Source organism: Lithobates pipiens, unplaced genomic scaffold (assembly GCF_037356315.1).
Source record: "Lithobates pipiens isolate NorthernLeopardFrog02 unplaced genomic scaffold, aLitPip1_a1.2 Scaffold_22, whole genome shotgun sequence".
NCBI lineage: Eukaryota > Metazoa > Chordata > Amphibia > Anura > Ranidae > Lithobates > Lithobates pipiens.
Window position 1 is genome coordinate 129,325,951 of NW_027507784.1, and position 25,876 is coordinate 129,351,826.

Consider the following 25,876-nt stretch of genomic DNA (forward strand, 5'->3'; position numbering starts at 1 on the left):
GTTCTTTTAAAAAAAAAAGTGTGTCACTTTTATTCCTATTACAAGGAATGTAAAAATCCCTTGTAATAGAAAAAAGCATGACAGGTCCTCTTTTATATATGAGATCTGGGGTCAGAGAGACCTCACATCTCATATTTACACTAAAATGCAATTTAAAAATGTCCCTCTAAGAGCTATGGGCAATGACTTGGAGACAGGTGGGGGGCTGGGGGCTATCTTCCCCTCACTCGTCTCCATGTCAGGCCAGGGACAGGTCCAGATCGCCGTCACGGACCTGGCTCCTAACTTTTTTAGCTGGCTCCTAGATTCCAAGCAAATTTGTCAACCCCTGTCCTAAACTGTATAGGTTTAGGAGATATTTCTTGGACCTACAGGTAAGCCTTAATCTAGGCTTACCTGTAGGTCAAAGTGGTTTGTAAGGGTTTACAACCACTTTAACCCCCAGTCCTGTATTAGCAAGGAAACTGGAGATCTCCTTTTTATTTAGTTTTTTGTTGAATTTTTGCAAAATGTTAATGTTACATCTTCTTGGTAGTTAGGATACATATAACACTAAATATGCACATTTACTTTTTTATGGTATTTTGTATTTAAGTCAAAATTCCTGTTGACTAAATAGCAATTTTAAAGGGAAACTGTAATAGTTTTTGGTAGAGGTCGACTGATTATTAGCGTGGCCAATATTCACGTTATTCAAACCTGTATTGGTCAGAAACGTAACAAAATTGCTGCTATTGGTCAGATTTCCTCCCCCTGTCAGCGCGGCGCTCATTGCAGTCTCTGCCAATCTCTCAGTAGAGCAGCAGGCAGCAGAGGGATGACATCTCTCACTGCCTGCCTCACATCACTGCTTTTCTGCCCCCACAGCAGGGCTGAAAAGGCTGCTCTTGACAGAGCTGCAGCTGTGGGTGAGCAGACAGATAGTTGCGTCATCTCTCACCACCCACCTGCATGTGGAAGTTTACCTGCTTGGGCACCATTGGGGAGAGGCTGCCAGAAGTAGTGTAAGTAGTGACAACTTCATCTGGGTAGCAGGTGTCAGTGGCAAGTGACATGTTGCATCTGGTGGCAGGTGAATGGTGATGTACAGAATAGCGGCCCGAAAATTCGGTATCGGCCCTGTAAAAACGATATCGGTCGACTTCTTCTAGTTTTTGGTAAATATGTGTAAACTGATTTCAATTTAATTTGTACAATATTTTTATTTTACAAAAAAAACTGTAGTTGGAGGGTGCTTCCATGTTGCTCAGTTTGCAAAGCATGCTGGGAATTCTAAAAGAATTGAGTTATTAGGATGATTTTTCTGTTTGACAGAGGTAGCCATGTGTGTCAGCTATTCAGATATACAATGCCTTGCAAAAATATAATTTTAGTAGTAAGTTCAGAATCATTGTACTGCTGGATGGTCAACCTCTATCCCAGTCTCAAATCTGACAGACTGAAACAAGTTTTCTGCGATTATTCCCCTGTATTTGGTGCCATCCGTCTTCAATAGTGACCAGTTTTCCTGTTCCTGCTAATGAAAAGCACCCCCACTGCATGATGCTGCCACCACCATCCTTCACTGTGGGAATGGTCTTCTCCGTGATGGAAAGTACTGGGTTTGTGCCATGCATAGCGTTTCCCATGATAACCCAAAAAAATAAAATTTTAGTCTCATCTGACTGGGAGGCTGCCACATTCTGTTTGGTGTTCTCCAAATGTGTATTCTTATTTTGTACTTTATTGCCCCTTCCTTTTTTTTGCCACTTTCCATAAAGCCCAGCTCTATGGGAGTGTACAGCTTAAAGTGAAATTCCAGGCTGTAACTAAGCATAGAACTGCACACACCTGCCTTCTAACTCCTTTTCTAACTATCCTGTACTAGGAAGAGGTCTATAAATTCACCTAATCCTAGTCTGGTGACGTGATCTCCCCACTGGCCAGTTTTGAGGATGCAGGAGAGTGCTGAAAACAGAGGATATGCCTGAGTGGTGACGTCGCCCATTGGCATTGCTGGCTGTCCCTCCTGTCTCCTGAAGCCGTCACTGGGACCTGATCACCTGACCAGACCAAAGTGAAATGAGAATAGGTAAGTATCTGCATATTTCTTCAACAGTATAGTTAGAATAGGAGTTAGTAGGGTGTGGGAGCCATTTTTATCTTGGAGCTTGGAATTCCACATTAACATGATCCTATGGACAGATTTGCCATCCCTGCTGCTCCCTTAGACCCCTTTCACACCACACCACCCATAGCGTTTTACCGCCGGATTTGCGGCGCATTTCGGCCGATAGCGGGACGCTTTTACCCCCGCTAGCAGCCGAGAGGGTTAAAACCGCCGGAAATACGCTGCAATAGCAGCGTTTTGCCGACGGTATTACAGCGCTGCCCCATTGATTTCAATGGGGAGCAGCAGTGGAGGAGCGGTAAACACACCGCTCCAAAGAAGCTGCTGGCAAGACTTTTCCCTGACGTCCTGCCAGCGCACCGCTGTAGTGTGAAAGCCCTCGGGCTTTCACACTGCAAACAATGGTGCAGCTTTTTTAGGGTGGATTGCAGGCGCTATTTCTTTTTTTTTTTTTTAAATTTATTTTTATTGAAAGTTTTTCAACACAGTAATAACATACAAACATAACCTCCCCCCCGCCCATCCCAACCATACCCACCCCCCACCCGACCAAACTCCCACCCGTGCAGCCCTCCATTCTCCTTCCGGAGCTCAGTCTGTAATCATTGACAGCATCACATATATAAGAAACACATTATTTGTACCGTTACTGAGTATTTAGCTACCCAAGATGGGGATGTTATCCAATCCGAGAGGTAGCACCCTCCCACCCCGCCCCTCCCCCGACATACCAGGAGTACACCACCAGCCAAGCAATCAATTCACAGTGTCCGCGGCATCAAGCCAACACCTCCACACCTTCTCAAATTTGTTAGGACACCCTCTGCTGAGATAAGTGGCTTTGTATAACGGTAAAGCTTTATTAATTAAACCTTTCCAATAAGAAACCGTAGGAGGTTCGGGTTTCTTCCAACATAGCAGGATAGATTTGCGGGCATAAAACAACGCCAGAGAGATCAGAGTCCTCTGCGCCCTTCGAGGTGCCAACTCCTCCACCAGTCCGAGCAAACATACCGCAACTGTGACTGGAATCGGCACCGAAAGGACAGATTGTATAACCTGCGTCACTCCATTCCAGAACTCCTCAATCCGCGGACACAGCCAAAACACATGGTCAAAATCAGCCCGGTCAGCTGTGCAGCGCCAGCAGCCCCCCATCCCGGTACCGTAAATTCTAGCCAGTCTGGCTGGGGTGTAGTATACTCTATGTAAGATTTTAAACTGTATAAGTCTGTCTCTAGCCGATACTAGGGTCTGAAACGGGTATCCCCACATGTCGTCCCAATCCTCCCCTCCAAAGTCAGGTACCAAGGCACTCCAAACTTCTCTACATTGTTGTACAGGTTTCGGCCTGTCCGAGAACAACAGTTTGTACACAACGGAGAGAGGCTGTTTTAGATCCTCTGTCCGCAGCACAATTTCCAGAGGTGACACCCCCAACTGCAGAGCCCCCGGACCGAACTGAGAAAGAAAAGCATGTCGCAACTGTAAGTACCGAAAAAAATACCAATTGGGAAGATCATGTTGTACCTTAAGCTGATCAAACGTCAAAAGCTGCCCCCCTCCTACCACATGCTTTAGCATTTTAACACCTACCCTGGCCCATATCACCGGATCCGGTATACCCCCAAAATGTGACAAATTAGGATTGAACCATAGAGGAGTGTCGGGAGACCAACTCCCTTCCGGCTGTTTCATCAAGGTCTGTGCTTTCCCCCAGGCCCGGATCGTTGCCCGCATAGAAGCCGTCAGAACTGGTGAAGCCCCTGGACCTCTATACACCAAATGGGACAGACTCTCATACGAGCCCAAAAGGGCCGCCTCCAGTACATTTGCCGAATCCCCGTCCTCCCGTGTCAGCCACCGTCTAGCGACTACCATTTGCCCAGCCAGATAATACTTAAAAAGATCCGGCAATGCCAAGCCACCCTGGCCCCACGGCTCCTGCAAAACCCTGAGACCTATTCGGGGATGCGTAGCGGCCCATAAAAAGGATCCAAAAAGACTATTAACCCTCCTAAAAAATGAGCAGGGAACCCAAATGGGAGAATTACGTAAGAGGTAAAGGAATACAGGCAGAACCTTCATTTTGAGCAGGTTAACCCGACCAATGAGGGACAGCGGCAGATGCTTCCAAGCTTCCAGCTGCACCTTAACCCTGGCCAGCAAGGGGAGGAGATTCAGAGACATAAAGTCGCCCACTCGTGCTGAAACTCTCACTCCCAAGTATTTAATTTCTTGCACCCAGGCTATGGGGACCCTAGTGGTCGCCCCCTCTCGCGCCTCCCCGTCAATAGCCAGCACGTTTGATTTCTCCCAATTAACCCGGAGCCCGGAGAACTCAGCAAACCTGTCGAGCACCCCAAACACCGCCTCCAAAGATGGCCCTGCGTCCTTCAGGAAAAGGAGCATGTCATCTGCATAGAGCGCTATACACTCCCTGATACCCCCCACCTCCAGTGCGCCTACCCCAGGCGACAGCCTCAGGGCTATAGCCAGTGGTTCTATGGCTAATGCAAATAAGAACGGGGAAAGAGGGCACCCCTGACGCGTGCCCCTGCCGACGCTAAATTGGTGTGAGACTGAATTAGCTATCTTGATACCGGCCCGTGGGGCACTGTAAAGCAAAGAAATCCAAGTCACATAGGTCTCCCCAAAGCCCATTCTCCTCAGAACTGTCAACATATACTGCCAGTCTACGGAATCAAAGGCCTTGGCCATATCCAAGGAAACTACCACTCTAGATCCCCTGTCAGTGTGTTCAATCTGTAGGTGGGTGAACAATCTGCGCAAATTTGTGTCAGTAGATTTCTGCGGAATAAACCCCGTCTGATCTATGTCAACTAGAGTCGTGATAACCTGAGAGAGTCTGGTAGCCAGTATCTTCGTTAGAATTTTTAAGTCCTGGTTCAGCAGTGCGATCGGCCTATAAGAAGAACATGATAGGGGGTCCTTTCCCGGCTTCGGCAGTAGGATCACCTGTGCCTCCAGCAAAGAAGCCGGGAGACACCTGTGGTCCAGGCAGTAATCATACAGTTTTTTAAGTCGAGGAACCAATTCTTCAATGTGCTGCCTATACCACTCGCTGCAGAAGCCGTCAGGCCCTGGGGATTTACGGGGAGGGAAAGACCTAATAGCTTTTTCAATTTCCTCAGTCGTGATGTCAGCCTCCAGAAAGTCCCTATCCGCCTCAGACAGTCTCGGCACCTGCAATGATGCTAACAGCCCATCCAGCTCCGCTATGTCGTAGGTCGGTATGGGTGCGTACAGGGACTTGAAATAGTCCACAAACGTGTCTAGTATGTCCGTCGGGGTAGTCAATAGGTCACCCTGAGCGTTTCTAATACAGGGAATATTAGTTTGCACCCTTTGCTCAGCCACCAGCATGGCCAACAGTTTACCGTTCTTGTCCCCTTGTTCAAAGATAGATTCAGCCAGTTTCGTCCTAGAGGTGTGTGTTAGATCAGAGTAATGGAGTGCCAAAGCACGCCTTGCCTCCAACAGAGCGCTGTAAGTGGCATCCGACTGGTTGTTCGCGTGCTCCATGGCGCACACCCTCTCCCTGTCGCAGGCGCTATTTCTAACGCTATAGCGCCTGCAAAACTCCCTGGTGTGAAAGGGGTCTTAATATTAACTTAGCTGTTTTTGTTGCTTCTCTGATACCCTACTTGCCCAGTCTGAGTTTTGATGGCCATCCTTCTCTTGTCAGGTTTGTAGTGGCGCAATATTTCTTTCGATTTTGTGCTGGTAGTGGTGTTGCAGACTAGGGGCTTTTCAGAACAGATGTATTATATTTATACTAAAAAAAAAAAAGTGATAGATCATATGACACTGTATTTGCCCACTGGATAGGACCTTATGTAACCATCTAATTATGAGACTACTGAAGTATATTGATTTTTTTTTTTCCACTGTTGCTAGTCAGATTGTTTTGGTCTTATCTTTAATATCTGGGTATTCATGTTTCTTTTAGATTATTACATTATACTATTTTTAATACAGATCCATTATTTATAAAATAGAAGAGTAATCAGTGTTGCTTGGTGTAAATTACCTATCCCTGTTGTGGGCAGGATAAAACCTATAAAAAATATCATCTGTATCTAAATGTGACAAAGACAAAAGAGCTGGTTTTGGATTTGAGAAGGAGGAAGGCACCAGTGACCTCACCTTCGTCTCCATCCGAGGAGTAGATGTGGATGTAGTAGAGAGTTGCATGTATCTGGGGGTGCACATAGATAATCAGCTGGACTGGAGCAAGAACACTGAAGTGCTCTATAGGAAGGACCAGTACCACCTCTATTTTTTGAGGAGGCTAATGTCTTTTAACATCTTCCGAACTATGCTGAAGATGCTTTATGAGTCTTTGGTGCTCAAGCATACTCCTGTATGCAGTGGCGTGCTGGGAAAGCAGACTTAAGCCTCATACACACGGTCGGACTTTGTACAAACTTTTCCGTGGACTTTTGTACAAAGGGCGTGGTCCACAAGTTTGTATTGCATACACACGGTCGGACTTTTTGACAACAAACACGAACGTAATGACGTCACAACGTACTGACGCCGCTTCAAAAGAGGGCGTTCAATGACTCCAGCGCCACCTTTGGTCAACTTCTGTATTGTAGTCTGATCTTTTGCATTGGTTCTGAGCATGCGTGTTTGTACCTTGTACAAAAGTCTGATCCTTTTGCGTACACACGGTTGGACTTTGCTCCATCTGACTTTTGTTGCCAGAAAGTTTGTCCGTTCGCACAGCCAACAAAAGTCCGATGAAAACAGAAAAAGTTTGTCCGATGGAGCGTACACACAGTCGGATGTTGCTCCAAAACAGCTAATTTGCATGTTTGTTGTCAAAAAGTCCGACCGTGTGTACGGGCCTTTAGGGTGGCCGACACAGCAGACTCCACAGACTGATTTGCAAGGCCAGTGATGTTGCTTTGGAGTTGCAGTCTTTAACAGTGTTGGAGAGGAGAATGTTGTTCAAGGTATGTTCGATCTTGGACAATTCCTCCTGTCCACTCCACAATACTCAGTCTGCGGTGTACCATCAGTGACAGATTATGAAATCCATAATGCACCACAGAGCAACACAGGAAATTGTTTTTGCCTGTGGCCATCAAGTTATATAATTCTTCTCTTTGAGGGCTGGAGGTGAAGACTTAATCTGGTTTATGATCTGGATATTTGTTTTATACCGTAGTATGTTGGTATTATGTTTGGGTAATGCTAGAGAAAGTGGTGTATTATTTGCATTTCGGTAGTTAGATTTTTTTGTTATTTTTCAATCTGTGTTTATTCTATGTTGTATTTTAATAGTATGGCTAGTTTAGAGTATAGTTTTATTTTGTTTTATTTAGCACTAATTGCTTTTATTGGTGATTTTGTTGTGTCTTGTTCTGTTAATTATTGTGATTTTGTGTTTTTATTCAATGTAACTGTATCGCAATAACTTCCCTTTTGGGATTAATAAAGTAATCAGAAAATTGTCTGGTTCGCGCAATTGCTATATGTCCTCCATAATGCTCCTATATGGTTCCTCCCAATTTTTTTTAGGAAGATTGATTCTTTGTTCAGACATCTTCTCTGTAAAGATTGATGGCCTAGGATCGAATTGAAGATACTGCATCTCCCAAAGGATAGTGGCGGGCTGGCAGTTCCTAACGCCAAATTCTATTTTTTTGTCCTCCCAGGCTCAGCATTTTACTGGATGTAAAGAATTGGTTTTGCAGAACCCTGTACAAAGGGTGTTGCTGTTTGAATTACTGCAAGATCCACTGGTCTCCATGTTGGAGGCTGGATGGTTTTATACTTTACAACAGTTCCCCCTCCCCCCCCCCCCCCACCTTTTTGTTGATTTATAAGATTTAGAAAGCTATTCAAATAGTAGTGGGAAAATTGAGTTACTCTCAATATGTGCCCATATGGGATAGCCCTTAAATTGGCAAAATTAGATGACTTTAGATGTTGGAAGCAGGCAGGTGTTAAAGTGGAAGTAAACTCCCCTATCGTTTTCAGCCAAGGAAGCTACCATCTTTGCTCTGTTTAATCTTCAACTGCTATGGTGCTGCACATGTGATCCGTTATGACACCAGCCATTGGATGGTTTGATAGTTTGGCTGAGAGCACAGCCAATGTGCAGTTAGCATTCCCGGCATGCCTTTTTTTTTTTAACTGTTTAAATCGATGAGTTTACTTCCACTTTAAGTATCAGTTTGATAATAATAGGCTGCTTCCTTATCGGACACAAAAGTGAGTATACACCTCACATTTTTGTAAATATTTTATTACATCTTTTCATGTGACAATACTGAAGAAATGACACTTTGCTACAATGTAATGTAGTGAGTGTACAGCTTGTATATCGGTGTAAATTTTTTGTTCCCTCAAAATAACTCAACACACAGCCATTAATGTCTAAACCGCTGGCAACAAATTCAACACACCTGCTCCTAGCTCACACCCGAGAACTTATAACACTGAGTCCCATGACGCCAGGGAGGAAAAATGGCTAATTGGGCCCCCAGCTGTTTTGACATGAATGGCTGTGTGTTGCTTTGTTTTGAGGGGACAGCAAATTTACACTGTTATACAAGCTGTACACTCACTACTTTACATTGTAGCAAAGTGTAATTTCTTCAGCGTTGTCACATGAAAATATATAATAAAATATAAAAAGGTGAGGGGTGTACTCACTTTTGTGAGATACTGTATATTCCGTTCTTATTTTGGCTGCTTTTTCTACTGTGCATATTCGTTATGGAGAGAAATGGAGACAAAACATAGGGGAATTTGATGATCAAAGGACTATGGCACTAGAGCCAGTAGCCACTGTATCTACATAACAAAATACATTCCCAGTATTTGTCCCATTGGAAATTGGGGTTTTTGATGTGCCAAAACCATATCCATCAATGTCAGTCTGAGCTTCCTCAGGATTCACTTTTCTTTCTTGCAGGATATGATAGCTGACAAATAATGTAACAGTCAAAATCTAACAAAGTACATTAAGAAAGACAAAACGCAATAATACACAATATAATTCGATATGATCATAGCAGCTGGGTGATTGCTATAATGGAGAAGAGAAAAAAAAGACACCATTTTCTCATGACCTCCAGGAGAGGCAGAAGTCGCTGCCTCTGGGGGGATAGATAGCAGAAAACTGCACAAACATTTGTTGGCCCACTGTATTTCCTCATTACAGAAATTGGCTCAACTTTTTGTATTTAGGATCTATTATACCCACAGAAATTACATTCATGGGGCAGAATCGATTCACCTTGCTGTCCAAGATGCTCTGCCACTGTCAGCTATTTAATACATATGCTTTGCCATAGACCGCTTTATAGACACTGGACTAGTATTTTTGTTGCATTTCAAGATCTATGCAGCATAACACTATCTATCTGGGTATTGTTCCTGAGGCCTGATTTTGTGCATTAACGTAAACCTGCCTCTACTCCTTGCCCACCGGTCCCAGAGACACTGTATATCTCTGTTCATTCTCTTCTAGACTGTTTCAAGTAGATAACAATAGAGGCAAAGTGGGCTATATAGAAAGCTATATATGCAGCTGTTCCCAGGCTGTGGATCATGGAAGTGCCCAATGCGGACCCTTTATATCATTCCGTCACAGTTGCCTATGTTTTGGGTGTTCCAATGTATGCAAGCGTATTATGAATGCCTGTGTATTAGTGGTGTCAATTTCACTTTAATACAAACACAATGTGGCTATACTTATGTAGTGCAAGGGAGCAGAGCAAAGGCATCTGCCAACTAAACACATGCAGCTATATCTGACAGGCTTAGGGTAAGACCAGATCATGAATGGCTGATATCATAAGCTGTGAAACATACTATACTATACACTGTCCCAATTCTAAGAATAGCAGTTTTGTCTGTTGTTCAAAATTAACAGCAGCTAATCCCGTGTTTCTAAATAAGTATCCTGCATTTAATTTTAATACTATGATGCCAATAAAGTGATTAATTGAAACAGAAGCGGTGGACGCAACCCAGGAACCGCTGTCGCTCACTGCTTAATTAGCTATGAGTGGAACATAAAGCTGGATAAGTTCTACTTGATGTAATGCACTCATTGTGCACAGGCTTTAGAGAAATGTGCACATTAGACAGTGTTACATGGATGAATGCTCTCTTTATGACAAGCGTACAGTGTGCGGTAAAGCATGACTGCATCCATTAAATTTTCATTTTTACTGTTTTACAGATGAGGGTTATTACCAAGGCGGCAAGTTCCAGTTTGAAATTGAGGTTCCAGAAGCCTATAACATGGTGGTAAGCATATCAACCACGTTGTTTTATGTTTTGTCTATTTGGCTGTGCAAGTACAAGTTACAACATGACCTACTAGGCTTTGGCTAAGTGGGAATGCTCTGTAGCATCAAAAGAACTACAGGTTTATTACCTATACTAGTCTAGAAAAATAACAATGTTTCAGGGCCCCTTTTCTATCAGCCCTGCATTTCCACATTGCTGTCTGAACCAACTATGCCTAAGTAGTGGGTGCCAAACCACCCATCCCTAACCTTGTGTGTTCAAAAGGTTAGAAAAACAGATCCAAAATAGAAAAGGCCATGTAAATCTGCATGACATTGATAATTTGGGAATTAGATCATCTGTGCTATTTGAGTCACTGCAAAATACATTGTATGTGACTGGAGTGGACTCAACTTTCCATTACTCTAGAGGTTGTTCGGATATACATTTACAAAATATCCCAGAAGGGTCATGTATGAGATGGAAAAAAAAATCCACTGTATGCCGTTTGTATCCAAAATTGCTTCTTAGAATAACAAAATGATTGGTTTAGAAACAGTGGAACCCTTATGAAGAAAGTTTTATGCAATCACAATGTTTCTATTTACCAAGTAAATTAACAGTTTGCATTTAAAGTGGAAGTAAAGGAAAAACCTAACTAGTTCTACACCTACTCCCACTCCCATTTTAAGCCTAGTTTATCTAACCCTGTAAAGTCGGGGTTGCCATACTTATTCTGCAGGTGCTCCGGTCCCAGGCTGAGCTGTCAAGGCTTCAGTGTGCAGGAGAGGCAGCCAACAATGGAAGCCCCATAGCAAGTTTGTGTGACCTCACTTCCCGGACATTTCCCAGCCATTGTTGGCTTTCTTGTGCTTACAGAGGGTGCTGCTAAAGGCCGGACTGGAGTGGCTTTACATTAGTTAAGTATAGCAATCTTTTCTATACTGTACTTTTGATCAGCAGGAGGCACTAAAGGATAGGCTCATACACAGCTTTTGTGGTTTCAGTTAATAGCTGCATTTTTAAGTGTTCTTGCATAGCAAGACCACTTACTGTTATCTCACATATATATTATTATTATTATAGCCACATTTACCACCCTAACTCCTCCCACAACTTTTACACTACATAGACAGCAAAACATTATGACCACAACATGATCAGCCAAAATATTATGACCACCCCATGATCAGCCAAAACATTGTTACCAACCCATGATCAGCTAAAACATTATGACCCCCCCCATGATCAACCAAAACATTATGACCCCCCCCCCCCATGATCAACCAAAACATTATGACCCCCCCCCCATGATCAGCCAAAACATTATGGACCCCCCTATGATCAGCGTAAACATTATGACCACCCCATTATCAGCCAAATTATTATGACCACCCCATGAAAAAAATATATATTTTTGAAAAAAATGTTCAGTGTTCAGCTCTCAGCTAATGATGGGACTTCAACTTTTTTACTATTTATACTTTTTTTAAAATATTAAGCTTTTTAACACTTCACAGTTACTGCAGCCACTCCAACCACACAAGTTACTCAACCACTCCACCCAGTTACTCCGCCCACTCCAGTAGGTGGAGGCAAGAACACTTCACACAATTTCCCCAGAAATTGTAGACTTTTCTAGTTTAAATTGTTATAGCCAAGCTCTTTGCTGTTATCCCATGAACAGCAGGATTTAGGCTGAGAGGGGAAAGGTTGGTAGTCTCTCCAATGCAGCTCATATCAATAGCTCTGGTGCTGATGTTGCACAGCAGAGCTAGTGACACAGGACCAGTGAAGTATCTTCTCACCTACCCCAGACCAGCCATGCTCCTTTGCTGCCCTCCCACACTGCCAGTGCTTGGCTTCCAGGTATGTGGGAATATGTATTGTCCTATGTGTGACAGTGCTTGTACCTAAGTGACCACTCACTATGCCCATACACTAACACTTAGAAGGGATGCCATAATATTGTCCCCAGTCTAATCTCTGACACTTGTTGACACTGAAGCCTAGATGTTGCAGCGGGGAGGTGGCGAGGGAGCTTGGCTGGTAAAGTATACATGCCAGGGATGGGCCAATTTTTTTTGAAAAAAGTCATTTTTGGAAAAAAAAAAGTCATTTTCATCATGCAACGACCGCCATTTTATTTTATAGGGTGCTAGAAAAAAAAATGTTTGGGGGTTCTAAGTAATTTTCTAGCAAAAAGAAAACAGATTTTAACCTGTAAACAAGTGTCAAAAAGAGTCTTGGTCCTTCAATACCAGGCACTGGTGCACCTTCCTGCCCAGGCCATTTTTCAGTGCTGTCGCACATTAAATGACAATTGCACGGTCATGCTACACTGTACCCAAAAATAGTTTTTATCATTTTGTTCCCACAAATAGAGCTTTCTTTTGGTGGTATTTGATCACTGCTGGGCTTTTTATTTTTTACGCAACCAATAAAAAAAGACCAAAAAAAAAAGTTTTCTTTGTTTCTGTTATAAAATGTTGTAAATAAGTAAGTTTTCTCCACTGATGGGCACTGATGAGGCTGCATTGATTGGCACCAATGAGGTGGCACTCATAGGCGGCAGTGATGGGCACTCATAGGTGGCAGTGATGGGTGGCATGGATGGGCACTGTTTGGCACTGATAGGTGGGCATGGATGGGCACTGATAGATGGCACTAATGGACACTGATAGATGGCACTGGTGGGCATCACTGATGAGGAGACATCTGGCAGTCAATAATTGGCACTGACTGGCAAGATGTGTGGGCACTTACTGGCATCTTTTGAGCACTTACTGGTATCTCTGGTGGCCATGGGTGGCATCCCTGGTCATCCATCCATTGTGGTTATCCCTGGGGATCCTGGCAGCATCCCTGGTGGTCCAGTGTGGGCATCCACAAGGGGCTGCACTGATAAACAGAAAAAGGAAAGTGGTTAAGAGACATTCTTACAAAAAAAAAATCACACTGCTGCATGTATGAAATGTAGGTGCTTAAAGATTACCAGGGAGAGGGGGATTAATTGATATAGGAAGATTTCAATGAATGCAGGAGCCAGCAATGCAAGGGGCACTTGGAATTCAATAGTAACCCATTGTGGTGATGTCTGTGTGTTTTTTTTTTTTTTTTTTTTTTTAACTAAACTTTGGCTTTTAATGTGTTTGTAAATTTCAGGCATGAAATGTAATAAAAAAGCACATCCTTCTATACTGTGTACTCACCTCTCTCCAAAGTTTTGAGTGTGATTTCTGTTATCATCAAGACCCAGTTCTAGCAGCTTTTCCTGACACCAATAGTTAAAATAGTGACGGGAAGGGAGCTGCAGCACTCGGCCTGTGAATCATATCCATAGCTGTCCAATCCTGTCTTTTTCTCTGTACTGTGTGAAGGGGTGTGTCTCCCTTTCCTCCAATCCTGGCTCAGAACTGTTGGCTGTGTGAAGACTTCAGATCCCGCCCCCTGCTTTGTGCTACTGAGCCATGGAGAAATCCTTTTTATATTTGTGTTTTCAGAACAATCTACAGAAGAAATGGCCGTAGATAAACAGCTACAACTTATGTAGGAGGACTTGTTTCATCTTTGTCTATCACCTAATGCTTGTCACTTCACTGGGTAAATTTGAAGGCTTACAACCACTTTAAAGATGCCTGCAACAACTTCAGAAACCGTGCCGATGCAGCCTAAAGCCAGGCTTTTCTGGCAGGCTAAGCTTCTGCCAAAGTTCCACCTCTTCCCATTCCTATTGACGCTTTTCCTATCAGAATGGAAAAACCTTTTTCTGTATCTGCAAGGTTTCAGAAACTGTTCCCCGCCCCACACACTTTCAAAAAAAATAAACATTTGGGAGAAATTACTAAGTCTGGACCAGAAATTGCAACCAATCATCATCTGTTTCATTTTCAAAGCTTAACCAAACATGCTGAAGATGGAAGCGGGTTAGTTACTAGCTGCACGGGTTTCTGTCTGCGCCAGGTTTAGTACTTTTCTCCCATTATCACTTTGCCTGTTCAAAGTGAGTGCATTTACTGATGACCCTTTCCTCAGTAATGTATGCTTACAAGAGCTCCTCCATTGCAGCTGCAGTAGTCTGCCTGGGTACATTTCTGTGGTGGCGTTAACCTATGTGGTAAGCAATAGTGTCTCTGAGGTGGAATGGGATCACAAAAAAGTCGATGAACAAAATTGTAACGATTTATACGCCGTTAGATTGAAGTAGATTGCCACATCCGTATGCTAACAGGTTGCGTTCTAGGCCTTAATATTAACCTAATACTGTATAATATTTCCCATATATTTAAAAATCCATGTTTTCTCTTGTAACAAGTCAATGAAACTAGGAAGAATGTGCCTTTTGTTCCTGCTGTGCCATTTCACTGCAATTTGTACACCTTTTAGATAGACGGAGGGAAAAAAATCAATAGACAATATACAAAAACAGAAAGTCGGATGTAGGAGAGCGAAGCAGCTCTGATCTTAGGTGTAGCAAATTCTAAGAAAGATAAGTTCACATTCTGTTCTTTAATCCCATTTCTCACCCTACGTTTTGGTTAAGAGCAGTGCTGCTGTTCTCTGCAGACTATGGCTAGGTGCACCTTTGATGTATTTGTGGTTAGTGTTCGAGTAGATTAAAGACTTTCTGCATGTCTTGAAAGCGAGCACTTTTATTGCATTCTATGAAGGGTTTTCTGTTGCATTGTTTGCCACCTTTCATTAAGTACGTTCAGACATATTGCCCAGGTGTCCATGAATATGGGATATTTTAACTCAAGTCACCAAAAATTCCATACTTGGATACTAACATTTTAACATCCTCAAGAGTCCTCTACATACACGTGCAATAGTTGTGTATTGTGCCATTCTGCCTTAAGTTTGTGTTATTAGCAGAAGACCAGAGCTATTAGTGGCGAACCATTGCTTCCATTAAACCTGAAGTTTACTTAACTTGACCTCCAACCTCTATAAACCCCCTTGAAGTCCTTTTCGGGTTTTGGACCTGTGATAGATTCTTACAATTTCTTCTTTGTTTTGCAGTCAACTTAGCCAATCTTGGTTTTTATTTTTAGGGACTGATAGTCCTTTTGAAAAGAAAAAGTAAATACAACAGTTTTAACAAAAGTGTAAATTCAGTGGTGGGTTTTGCAAACAAAGTAAGGGCATAGTAAAAACTGCATCCAACAATATGTTCATCTACCTCATATGTGTACAAGGATACCATACCTATGCCTTAATCACTTGATAGGGAACATGGGAGGGCTCAGAAGGGAGCCCATTCTGACTGTGGCTGAAAACTGCTATGTTCGTTTTTCGACACCATTTAGTGTGATTCAGAAGTGGTAGGACACTGTTTCTGCAATGTTTTAACACCGCACATTGTCGTTTTTAGGTTTTCTAGTTGATCTAGTATTAAACCAGACTAATTTGGGAGCACATTTGGCTATATGTTTTATTGTTTTCTATTGCGAATACATAGTAAAAAATAGCATTTTCTTGTAATTTTTCCAACTCAACATTTACATAATTTGCAGCCCCTCATAACTTTACCCCAAAATATAATCCACAAAATCTACTAATTAAATATCACAATAGTGCAATGTTTATGTAACCTGGGAGAGTGGTAAAGCTCAGAGAATGTAAAACCCCTTGATTTCCAATGTGTGTTTTTTCTGTTTCAGACCCCATTCACACCTGAGCATTTTGTAGCTTGAAGCCTGAAACTATAAAACGCTGGAGGGGAAAAAAATCTATTCTCAATGGAGATAGTTCACATCTCCACTCCATGTCGCCTGAAGCTGAACGCCTGAAGCTCAGACAAGTTCCGGACCCTTTTTTGTCACTCGAATCAAGCAGATTTGGGCGTTTTTCTTCTTTTAACATTGGTGACCTTTTGCCCTGCACAAAATCGCGGTAAATTTTGGTAAATAAAGCCGCAAAGTCACGGTAAATTTGCGCAATTTTCTGCTTGAAAATGCTACGCTCAGGTGTGAATGCAGTCTTAGCGATGTCTACCCTAAGGGCTTGTTCACATGTGCATCAATACTGTGTGTTTATCCCCTATTCATTCAACTGGTTGCTGCCCGCCCACTATCAAATGATGGCGGGGCAGTGCAGGTCCTGTTCTGGGACACCGTCATATGACAGCATCCCAGAACAACCGCTCTTGTGGGGGTGCGCAGTGATCGCGCCTAGATGCTAGGACACGGCGCAACCCTAATCTGGAAAGGGCCCCGTTTGTGTCTCTTTAAACATGTGGTCGCCTGTGTCCAATCACAGCCGGTCACATGTAAACAAGGAAGTGCCGGTAATTGGCGCTATCGCCTCACGCTGACAGAGTGTGAGGAGAGGAGCCGATCAGCGGCATCTCCTCACAGAGTGACCTGTAGGAATGTAATCGGGGCACTGATCATCAGTGCCCTGATTACAATAGTGAAAAACCATGTCATATAAATCAGTGCCCACCAGTAGCAGCAATCAGTGCCCACAAGTGCCACCAATCAGTGCCCATTAGCGATGCCAGTCAGTGCTGGCAATCAGTGCCACCCATCACTGCTGTCAATCAATGCCCATCAGTGCCGCTTATCTGGGCAGCCTAGCAGTGCCCATAAGTGCGACTTATTAGTGCTTCCTCATCAGTGCTACTTAATTAGTGCCCATAAGTGCCACCTCATCAATGCCCACCAGTTCAGCCTCATCAGCACACATCAGTGAAGGCAAAAATGACTTGTTTACAAAATTTACTGGCAGAAAAAAAGACCAAAAATTTGGGGAAAAAAATACACTCCTAGTGTGATATTGCAATAGTGCACATATTGTTTACCATTGCCATTAGGTTGCAGATCACTTGGTTCCCCCTCCTTGCTCGGTCTTGCTTGGGCGAGCAGAGAGGATGGGCGCGGCCTGTGAGTGAAGGCAGAGCCAGAGAAGATGGAGCGGGTGGGGGCTGTGAGTGAAGGTAGAGCCTGAGAATATGGGCGGGGAGAGAGAATATGAGTGAGGACTGTGCGGGCAGAGAGGATGGGCGAAGCGGATGGGGACTGTCCCCGTAAGTGCAGGAGCAGAGGATGGGTGGGGAGGATGGGCGGCGCGGACCAGGACTCCACATGAATGACTATCTCCCGGGCAGTGGCGGGCCCCCTACAGTGGCGGAACTCAAGGGCCCAGTCGCAAATGTGACTGGTGCGACTCCGGTAATGTCGCCATTGCCCCAAACATACATCAAAAAGCACCCAGAAATGGATTGCAACAAAGCACTGGAGAGTTCTAAAGTTACCAGCAATGAGTCCAGATCTAAATCCCATTAAACACCTGTGGAAATATCTTAAAAATGCTGTTGGAAAAAGGCGCCCTTCCAAAAAGAGAGACCTGGAGCAGTTTGCAAAGGAAGAGTGGTCCAAAATTCTGGGTGGGAGGTGTAAGAAGCTTATTGATGGTTATAGGAAGCGACCGATTTCAGTTATTTTTTCCAAAGGGTGTGCAACCAAATATTACGTTAAGGGTGCGAAGAATTTTGACCAGCCCATTTTTTGGAATTTTGTGTGACATTATGTCCAATTTCCTTTTTTCCTCCCTTTTTTTTTTTTGTTTTGTTCCAATACACACAAAGGGAATAAACATGTATAGCAAAACATGTGTTACTGCAATACTTTTCTGTGAGAAATACTTGATTTTCTGGAAAAATTTATGGGGTACCAACAATTTCGGCCACGACTATACAAAGCAGATGTCATACAGTTCAAATTAGCCTCCAAACAAATATTGCAGGTTGCTGTCTGTCATTTGGTATACTATTGATGTAATAACTGCAACACCATGGGGACATCGTTGTTGGCTACCTTTTCCAAATAAGGGTTTCTCCATTATAGGCTCTGAGCTGCATTTTGCGATATTTGTCAGCTACTTTGGACTGTGTGACACATAGGTTGCCTATTTATATCAGATGCTGCACTTGCATTTTAAGGTTCTTGTTGTCTCCCCCTTGGACCGTGGATGCAATAGCTTTCGGACTTCAAGCAGCAATATTTAGATAGCAAGGTCAGGCCACTTCTATCATCACATTATTAGGACCTCTCCTCCTAATCAACAGATGTAAATGCTCTCAACTCTCTCTCGCTAGGCATGTGATGGCAGTGGTTTCTAGTACTCATCCTCACACCCGAAGTAGCGGAACATGATTCCAGGAAACCTGTTGGAGGGACAATCCCACTACTAGTGTGATATTGCAATAGTGCACATATTGTTTACCATTGCCATTAGGTTTTCAGTACTGGTAATAATAAATAACAACATTGGGGGTGCATTATGCCTTCTAGACGATATTCCAACATTGGGATGCTGTATTTAATCATTGGCTTTTAACATTGTATATTTTTAAAATAATGTTTTTTAGAGGTCGACCGATATGGGTTTTTCTTTGGTCGATGCCGATATTTAGAATTCTCCATGGCCGATTATATGATGCCGATTTTTTTGGGTCGATATGTTAGGCCGATTTTTTTGGGCCGATATGTTAGGCCGATTTTTTTGGGCCGATATGTTAGGCCGATTTTTTTGGGCCGATATGTTAGGCCCATTTTTTTTATTTATTTTTTTCCCCTTCATCTTATAAAATCTAACAGTTAAACACCTTTCACACTGGGGCGTTTTTTCAGGTGCTTTTGGGCTAAAAATAGCATCTGTAAAGTGCCTGCAAAACGGCTCCTCTGCAGTCTGTGTGGAAGCCTGAGTGCTTTCACACTGAGGTGGTGCGCTGGCAGGACGTTAAAAAAAAAAAAAAAAGTCCTGCAAGCAGCACCTTTGGAGTGGTGTATACCGCTTCTCCACCACTCCTGCCCATTGAAATGAATTGGCAGCGGCGCTTCACGGGCACATTTAACCCCTTCCGCCGCTGCTAGCTGGATTATAAGTGCCCCGCTAGCAGCCGAATAGCTCCGCTAAAATGACGGTAAAGCGCCACTAAAACTGGCAGCGTTTTACCGTCAATGCCTGCCTGCTCCAGTTTGAAAGCAGCCTTAAGTAATACAGAAAATTTCTAAACATTTATTAAACAAAACAAACATCCAAACAGCCTTAAAATACTCTTTAAGGGACAGGTTTTGGTCTTGTCCAACTTGTTCCAAAAACAGCTGACTTCATATACCCTTAATTGTTATAAAACCCTTGAACTAAATACATGTCAAAAGATTTTAAGGAGCATACCCTCAATGATAGCTTGCTATAAGTTTAAAAAAACATGCTTTTTTATTTACTGCAAAAATGTTTATAAAATCCAAAAAACATAAAGTATCCATCAATTATATAATGTTGCATACTATACATTTCAGTTAAGCTTCTTCAGGAACTCTGAGGTATTATATAAACATCTCATACCATGCACATGGAAGAACATGTGATTCACAGGCCTAAAAAATTGCCCATCACTGGGAAGGGGTCCCAGGGAGGAGAAAAGGAAACAAGAACACCACCGGGTGAGAGACGGAAGGGGGGGGGGGGGAACCCCTGTCTACTCTAACAAAAGCGGGAGCAATTGTTATCTGGAACAATAAAAGTCAAAGGTCCAAAAGCTCTAACCACAATCTTTGAATTATCTTCAGTTGGAAGAAAACATCCAGTCATTTCCAAACACTCTTTTACCAGTTCCAAAATGTCTCCAAGCATGCAGTTTAACATTTATATAAATGTGGTTTAACAAAAATAAATAGATACATTTATAGAAATTGTCTGTCCCTGCTCATATGTCATCATGGCTTGGTGAACTATCTACAACTAGCAAAATTATAGGGAGTAGATGTTTTTCAGAATCCGCTTACATTAGATTCCAAAGCATATGGCATGTTCTAGTTATTTATTGGAATTATGCACATGGTGTTGCACATTAATAATCAACACACATATCACCCTGGGCTTGTTCCAACACTTTCCCAAACTAAAATGGATTGCACAGTATGCAAAATAAGTGTGCTGTACAATTCAGTATTTTATCTGTCTGCACTTTATTTTAGTGTGGGTTTTCCAGTGACCCCTTAACAGATGGCTCTTCATCTAAAACATTAAATACTTCATTTATTGAGTAGTTAGAAAAAAATGATACTTAAAAATTAACCGCTGTTCCTCAGATTCTACAGCTGCTGCCAGTGTCTGAGTTATTATGAAGTGTATGTCGTATAAATTATATGCTTTGTCACAAACGTTGAAAATGCAGCAGTAAACTATTTAGACTATTGGCATGATGCTGTAAGCTGCTAGATTTAAGTAGCTGTAATTCCTAACTTGTCCATCTTGGTTCTTTTACACAATTTTTAAAGTGGAAGTCCATGCAAAATCTAAAATCCCTGCATCTATAGACACCAGGGATCTAACACTAACCTCTTTATCCCTGTAAATAAAAGATGAGTATACATACCTTTTTGGAAGCTAATCTTACCCGCTCTGACCCGATCTCCAGCGGTGGAAGCTCTGTAGAGGACAGGGAGGACAAAAGCTGTGAAATTAATGGGAAGTGACATCACCCATAGAGTTACGGTGGGCCTTCCATTGTCCCCCATCTCCTCTGTACCCGCCTACACAGGGAAGCCGTGGCTGACAGCTCAGCATAGGACTGGTCGGAGTGGGTCAGATCGACTTCCAAAAATGTATGTATACTAGTTTTTTCTTTACAGGTTAGTGTTAGATCCCTGAAGTCTATAGATGCAGGGATTTTAGATTTTGCCTGTACTTCCACTTTAATGGTCCAGTCTCTTCCTGTAGATAATGGCTGGTTTAACTACGGTAGTTTAACGTTTTTTTTTTTTTTTTTTTTTTTTTACTCAAATGGTAAAGGTGCATTTACTAAGTGCTACAGATGAGAGTTGCACATCAGTTGCCATTTCTTAGTTCTTGAAATTGCTAGTTGTCATGGCTATGTTCTTTCTCTGCCTTTTTTTAGTACTTTTGAGTTGTTGACTTTGAAATATACAGCATTAAGTAGAAGAAAAGTCTAACTATAACTATTCATAAAAATATTCCCTCCTCCTACCTATCCTGGCTAACCTCTATAAAAAATTTGTACTCTACCTATTTTTGATCTGCTCCAGTCTGGTCACGTGATTGAGCAGCTGCTGCAGGGAAGAGGTTTGCACACCAACAACTGCTGGGCCATGAGAGCCTGTGAGTGATGTCACAGCTCCAGGAATTCACAGCCTTTATCCAGTGCCACCTTACACAAAGCTGCAGGATCATGTTACTGGAGTGGAGCGAAAATAGGCAAGTAGATACTCCTTGGACTCATCCCCCCCCTTCCCTTTTGGCAAACTCTCATGAGAGTAAGAGAGCTGTGCATGATGTCATAAGCCTAGGCTTTTTACCCGACAAGAAACGGGAAGTGGGCTGCATAAGATATTCACTGGCAGAAAAATAAATATTTTATTATCCAAAGTTTAAATCAACAAGGGCACATGATTTAATAGATGGAAAGATGAAAAAGTTGCTGAAGGTCCGCTTTCCAGCAGTTTAGACATTAATGGCTGTGTGTAGTTATTTTGAGGGGACAGCAAATTTACATGTGTTATTCAAGCTGTACACTCACTACTTTACATTGTAACAGTGTCATTTATTCAGTGTTGTCACATGAAAAGATATAATATATTTACAAAAATGTGAGGGATGTACTCACTTTTGTGAGATACTGTATATACAGGTTAGACAGGATAGGTAGGATGAGTGGGGAGAGAACATTTTAAGGAATAGTTGGGGCTTTCTGTAATCATACATCATTAAATGTATTTTATTGTAAATGCAAGCAGTGCAAATACCCAAATTTGTATCTGTGTCATGCAGTCTGTTGTGCAGTCTCTACAGTAGCTCTGAGGAAGGTGGAGGTAGACGCAGCACAAGGAGTCATTCAGGTGTACGGCAGTGCAGAAAGCATCTTCTGATTGGAGTAGAGTGCCAAGAGATGGAGGAAAGAGCTCCTCAGCAACCTGCTTCTCCTTTTGATGTACAAAGTTTGGGAGTGGGGAGAAGATGACCTGTAGGTGAAAATAAAGCTGAAGCAGAGAAAGGTCAGGTCTTCAAGACTAAGCTCTGCTGTTGGACAGTGGAAATCTCAGGACTGGGTGAACAAAAATACAAATCCATTGGCAGGTAAAACTGCTTTCATATATCTATTTAGCTGGTTTTCTAGAATTTTTGTATCCCATTACTGTAGGCAAGAAGTTTGAAATATCCTTCAGTCACTGATTCATAGCCAATGATATGACTTAGTTGGTGTTTAGCAACAATATGTGAATTGTTTTGCTTCTTGTCTTGGCATTTACTGCACCATTTAGGCTGTGAGCTCCATCTATATCTGTTTAGAAATGGTATGCCATAGCGCTATGCGATGTGCCATTCAGAGCCAAGTGTTCTCCACCAATAGCCAGCTTGTTTGTGCTCTGGATGAAATAACTCGCTATATTTTCAGTTCCCTTATATTTCTTTGCAATAAATTGTAGCATATGCTCTGCCAGCTTGTACTTTGAGCAGCCAACACGTCTGCCAGCACAGAAAGGAGGTAGAATTTTTAAGTTTATTAAGCCATGTCAAAATCTATTTGTGCACATATTAAAATTATGTATTTATATGTCTCCAGAACTCAGTGTCACACTCTAAATAGGTTAAAATCTACAGTGAAGCACAGCTACTCTCTTTAAATTAGCCATGATTATACCTCTTTGAAATTTGATTAACTTTGCTATCATTCCATAACTAACTCTTTGTTTTCCATAGATTGGGTGTTGTACCATGCCATTCTTTCTTTTACAAAGAAACCTTAAAGTAGAATTTTGCGATATATCTAACCAATTCAAACCACTTGGAAGACCAGCCTTCTCCAGACACTTTTTGTTTGCATGTAAAAATTTAGCTTTTTTTGGCTAGAAAATTACGTTGAACCTCTAAACAGTTTATATATTAAATATATAATATTTTAGTAGGGCCCTTGAAAATAAAATGGTGGGTTTTGCAAATTTTTATTTTGCACTGTGTTTTTTGTAACGCAATTGTTTTGGAAAAAATATTTAATTTTATTGCTCACAAACCCAATATAATACCCAATTTTTGGGTAAAAAATAAAAGATGGCGTTATGCCGACTAAATACATACCAAAATGTTCATGCTTTAAAATTGCATTAACTTGTGGAATGGCGCCAAACTACGGTATTTAAATATCTCCATGGGCGATGCTTTAAATACCATTACAGGTTACCAGGGCAGAGTTACAGAGGAGGTCTGGTGCTAGAATTATTGCTCTCGTTCTGACATTCGCGACAATCCCTCATGTGCGGTGTGATTGCCTTTACTTATGTGCAAGACCAATGTGTGCGTTCGTCTTTGCTCGTGAGCACAAGGGGTCAAAGCACTTGTAGACCTCAGATGATTCCTCTGCCTTCAAAAGCATTTTACATCTGGGGAAACCGTAAGTGACCGCACCAGTCGCGTCTGGTTTCCTATACCAAAGAGCTCATCGTAGACCTATCGGTCTTCCAATGGCTCTATGGTAACCCGGCCGAACTGCCGCTGGGACGGAGTTCCTGGAGAAGTAGTCCCACAGCCTGTAAAATGGCTTGTAAATAAAAAATTATATACAGATGATGCCTGTAGCTGTAGGCCTCATCCCAGTATACCACATAAAAGCCACAACATATATGTATTGCAGTCTTCAAGTGGTTAAAACGGCTGCCTCTTAACACGTATGGCAACTAAGCTAAGCTGTGAAAGAAAGATGTATGCACTTGGCTATTTTCATGCTGGTCCAGTCACACAATCTCCCGTGTCTCAACACCAGCTGCAGGGGAGAGTAGGGAGGGTTCGGCAAAGGCTGACATGCCTAAGCAGTGACATCACTCATAGGCTTACTATTGGCCGTCTGTCGGTGCTTCCTCCTCTCCTCTGACACCACTACAGGGGATACAATCACGTGACTGGGCTGGAGCAGATCTCTTCCACAGGATAGTATAGGTGTTACTAGGGGGGGGGGGGGGGGTTTAACCCCTTTGCCTGAGGGTAAAACAAATCTTAATGCCTAAGCACAATTTTGCAACTTTTCCATGTGTTAGTAATCACAAAAAAATTGTATTGTCAAAGAAAACTGGCCCAAAATAGTAAAAGAAATCATTTTTCTTTATCGTACATCACGGGACACAGCAGCCATGATAATTAATATGTGGGTATACACCACCTATAGATGAATGGACACTGACAGTTCAATCAAACAGGAAGTCCTCATATAACCCCTCCTACACAGGAAGTACCCCAGTATTTTCACCAGTGTCTTTATAGTCGTCGTAAACCCTTACAACACACTTTGACCTACAGGTAAGCCTAGATTAAGGCTTAAAAGAAATAAAGTGCAGCGCTTGGCCACTAGATATGAATGTGGCTTAATAAAAATAAAACAAACAAAACTGTGAAATCAAAATATAAATGTTGTGAAAATCATTAATCTAAGATACTTCTGAAACTCAAGTGTCCAATGGAATCAAAAATTATTTATGAAACTCAAGTGTCCAATAGAATCAAAAACGAACTGTGAATCCAAATGATCATAAATAAATTGATGCAGCAAAATAATATAAATGTCCCATGTGAATATGAAGCAAAGGTAGCTAATCTTGTTTATTCAAAAATAATAATAATACTTGACCACGTGGACCCTTCACCTCTATAGATCGGTAATAAATGGAGGCTTACCAGATCCCCAGTGACCCCTTGTTAAAGGAGGTCAAAATGCACAGATTCGATCACAGATCACATAGACGTCTCGATACAGGATGCCGGAAAACGACACAATCATTCGGATGTAACGTGATCTTCCAATCCGCTCGGATCCACTCACAGGCCTCAAAACGACGTATCACCAAAAGAAACAAGAAGCGCCAGATCGTGTAATACAGTTTGAATAGGATTTATTTCAACCGACTACTTGAGCGCTAAAAATGACTCCACCGAGTCACCCGAAAATACAAATAACGTTTAAAAACGAACAGATTGCTAGCAAAGTAAAAGTGCGATTGCAGATGCACAATGGGTGTGAGCGTAGCCACACTTGAGTTTCATAAATATTTTTGATTCCATTGGACACTTGAGTTTCAGAAGTATCTTAGAATAATGTTTTTCACAACATTTATATTTTGATTTCAGTTTTGTTTGTTTTATTTTTATTAAGCCACATTCATATCTAGTGGCCAAGCGCTGCACTTTATTTCTTTTATTTTCGTTGTGCCCAGTATCCTGGTTACAGTGTTCAGCTGCTGACTTATTCGTTTTTACTAAGCGCAGATTTTTTACTTCTTTCTAGATTAAGGCTTACATGTAGGTCTAAGAAATATCTCCTAAACCCTACACGGTTTGAGATATTTGCCGAAAGACAGGCACAGCTGTCCACGGTGCATGCGCCTTAGACAGAGGCGCGCAGGCGCACTGAGCCCACCGCAGTTAACGGTGATATGCCGCGAGTGGCGGCTCCTGTGCGCATGCGCGGGAGTG

General features: G+C 42.3%; 1 protein-coding gene across 5 annotated transcripts in view; it reads left to right on the forward strand.

Annotated features, from left to right (window-relative positions):
• UBE2F (ubiquitin conjugating enzyme E2 F (putative)) overlaps positions 1-25,876 on the forward strand; it is a 396,663-nt gene that overhangs the window by 149,188 nt on the left and 221,599 nt on the right. For all 5 annotated transcript variants that reach the window (XM_077448309.1, XM_077448308.1, XM_077448307.1 and 2 more), the window contains one exon: positions 10,341-10,408. In XM_077448309.1, the coding sequence (XP_077304435.1) occupies positions 10,341-10,408 (68 nt within the window). The remainder of the gene's footprint in view (positions 1-10,340; positions 10,409-25,876) is intronic.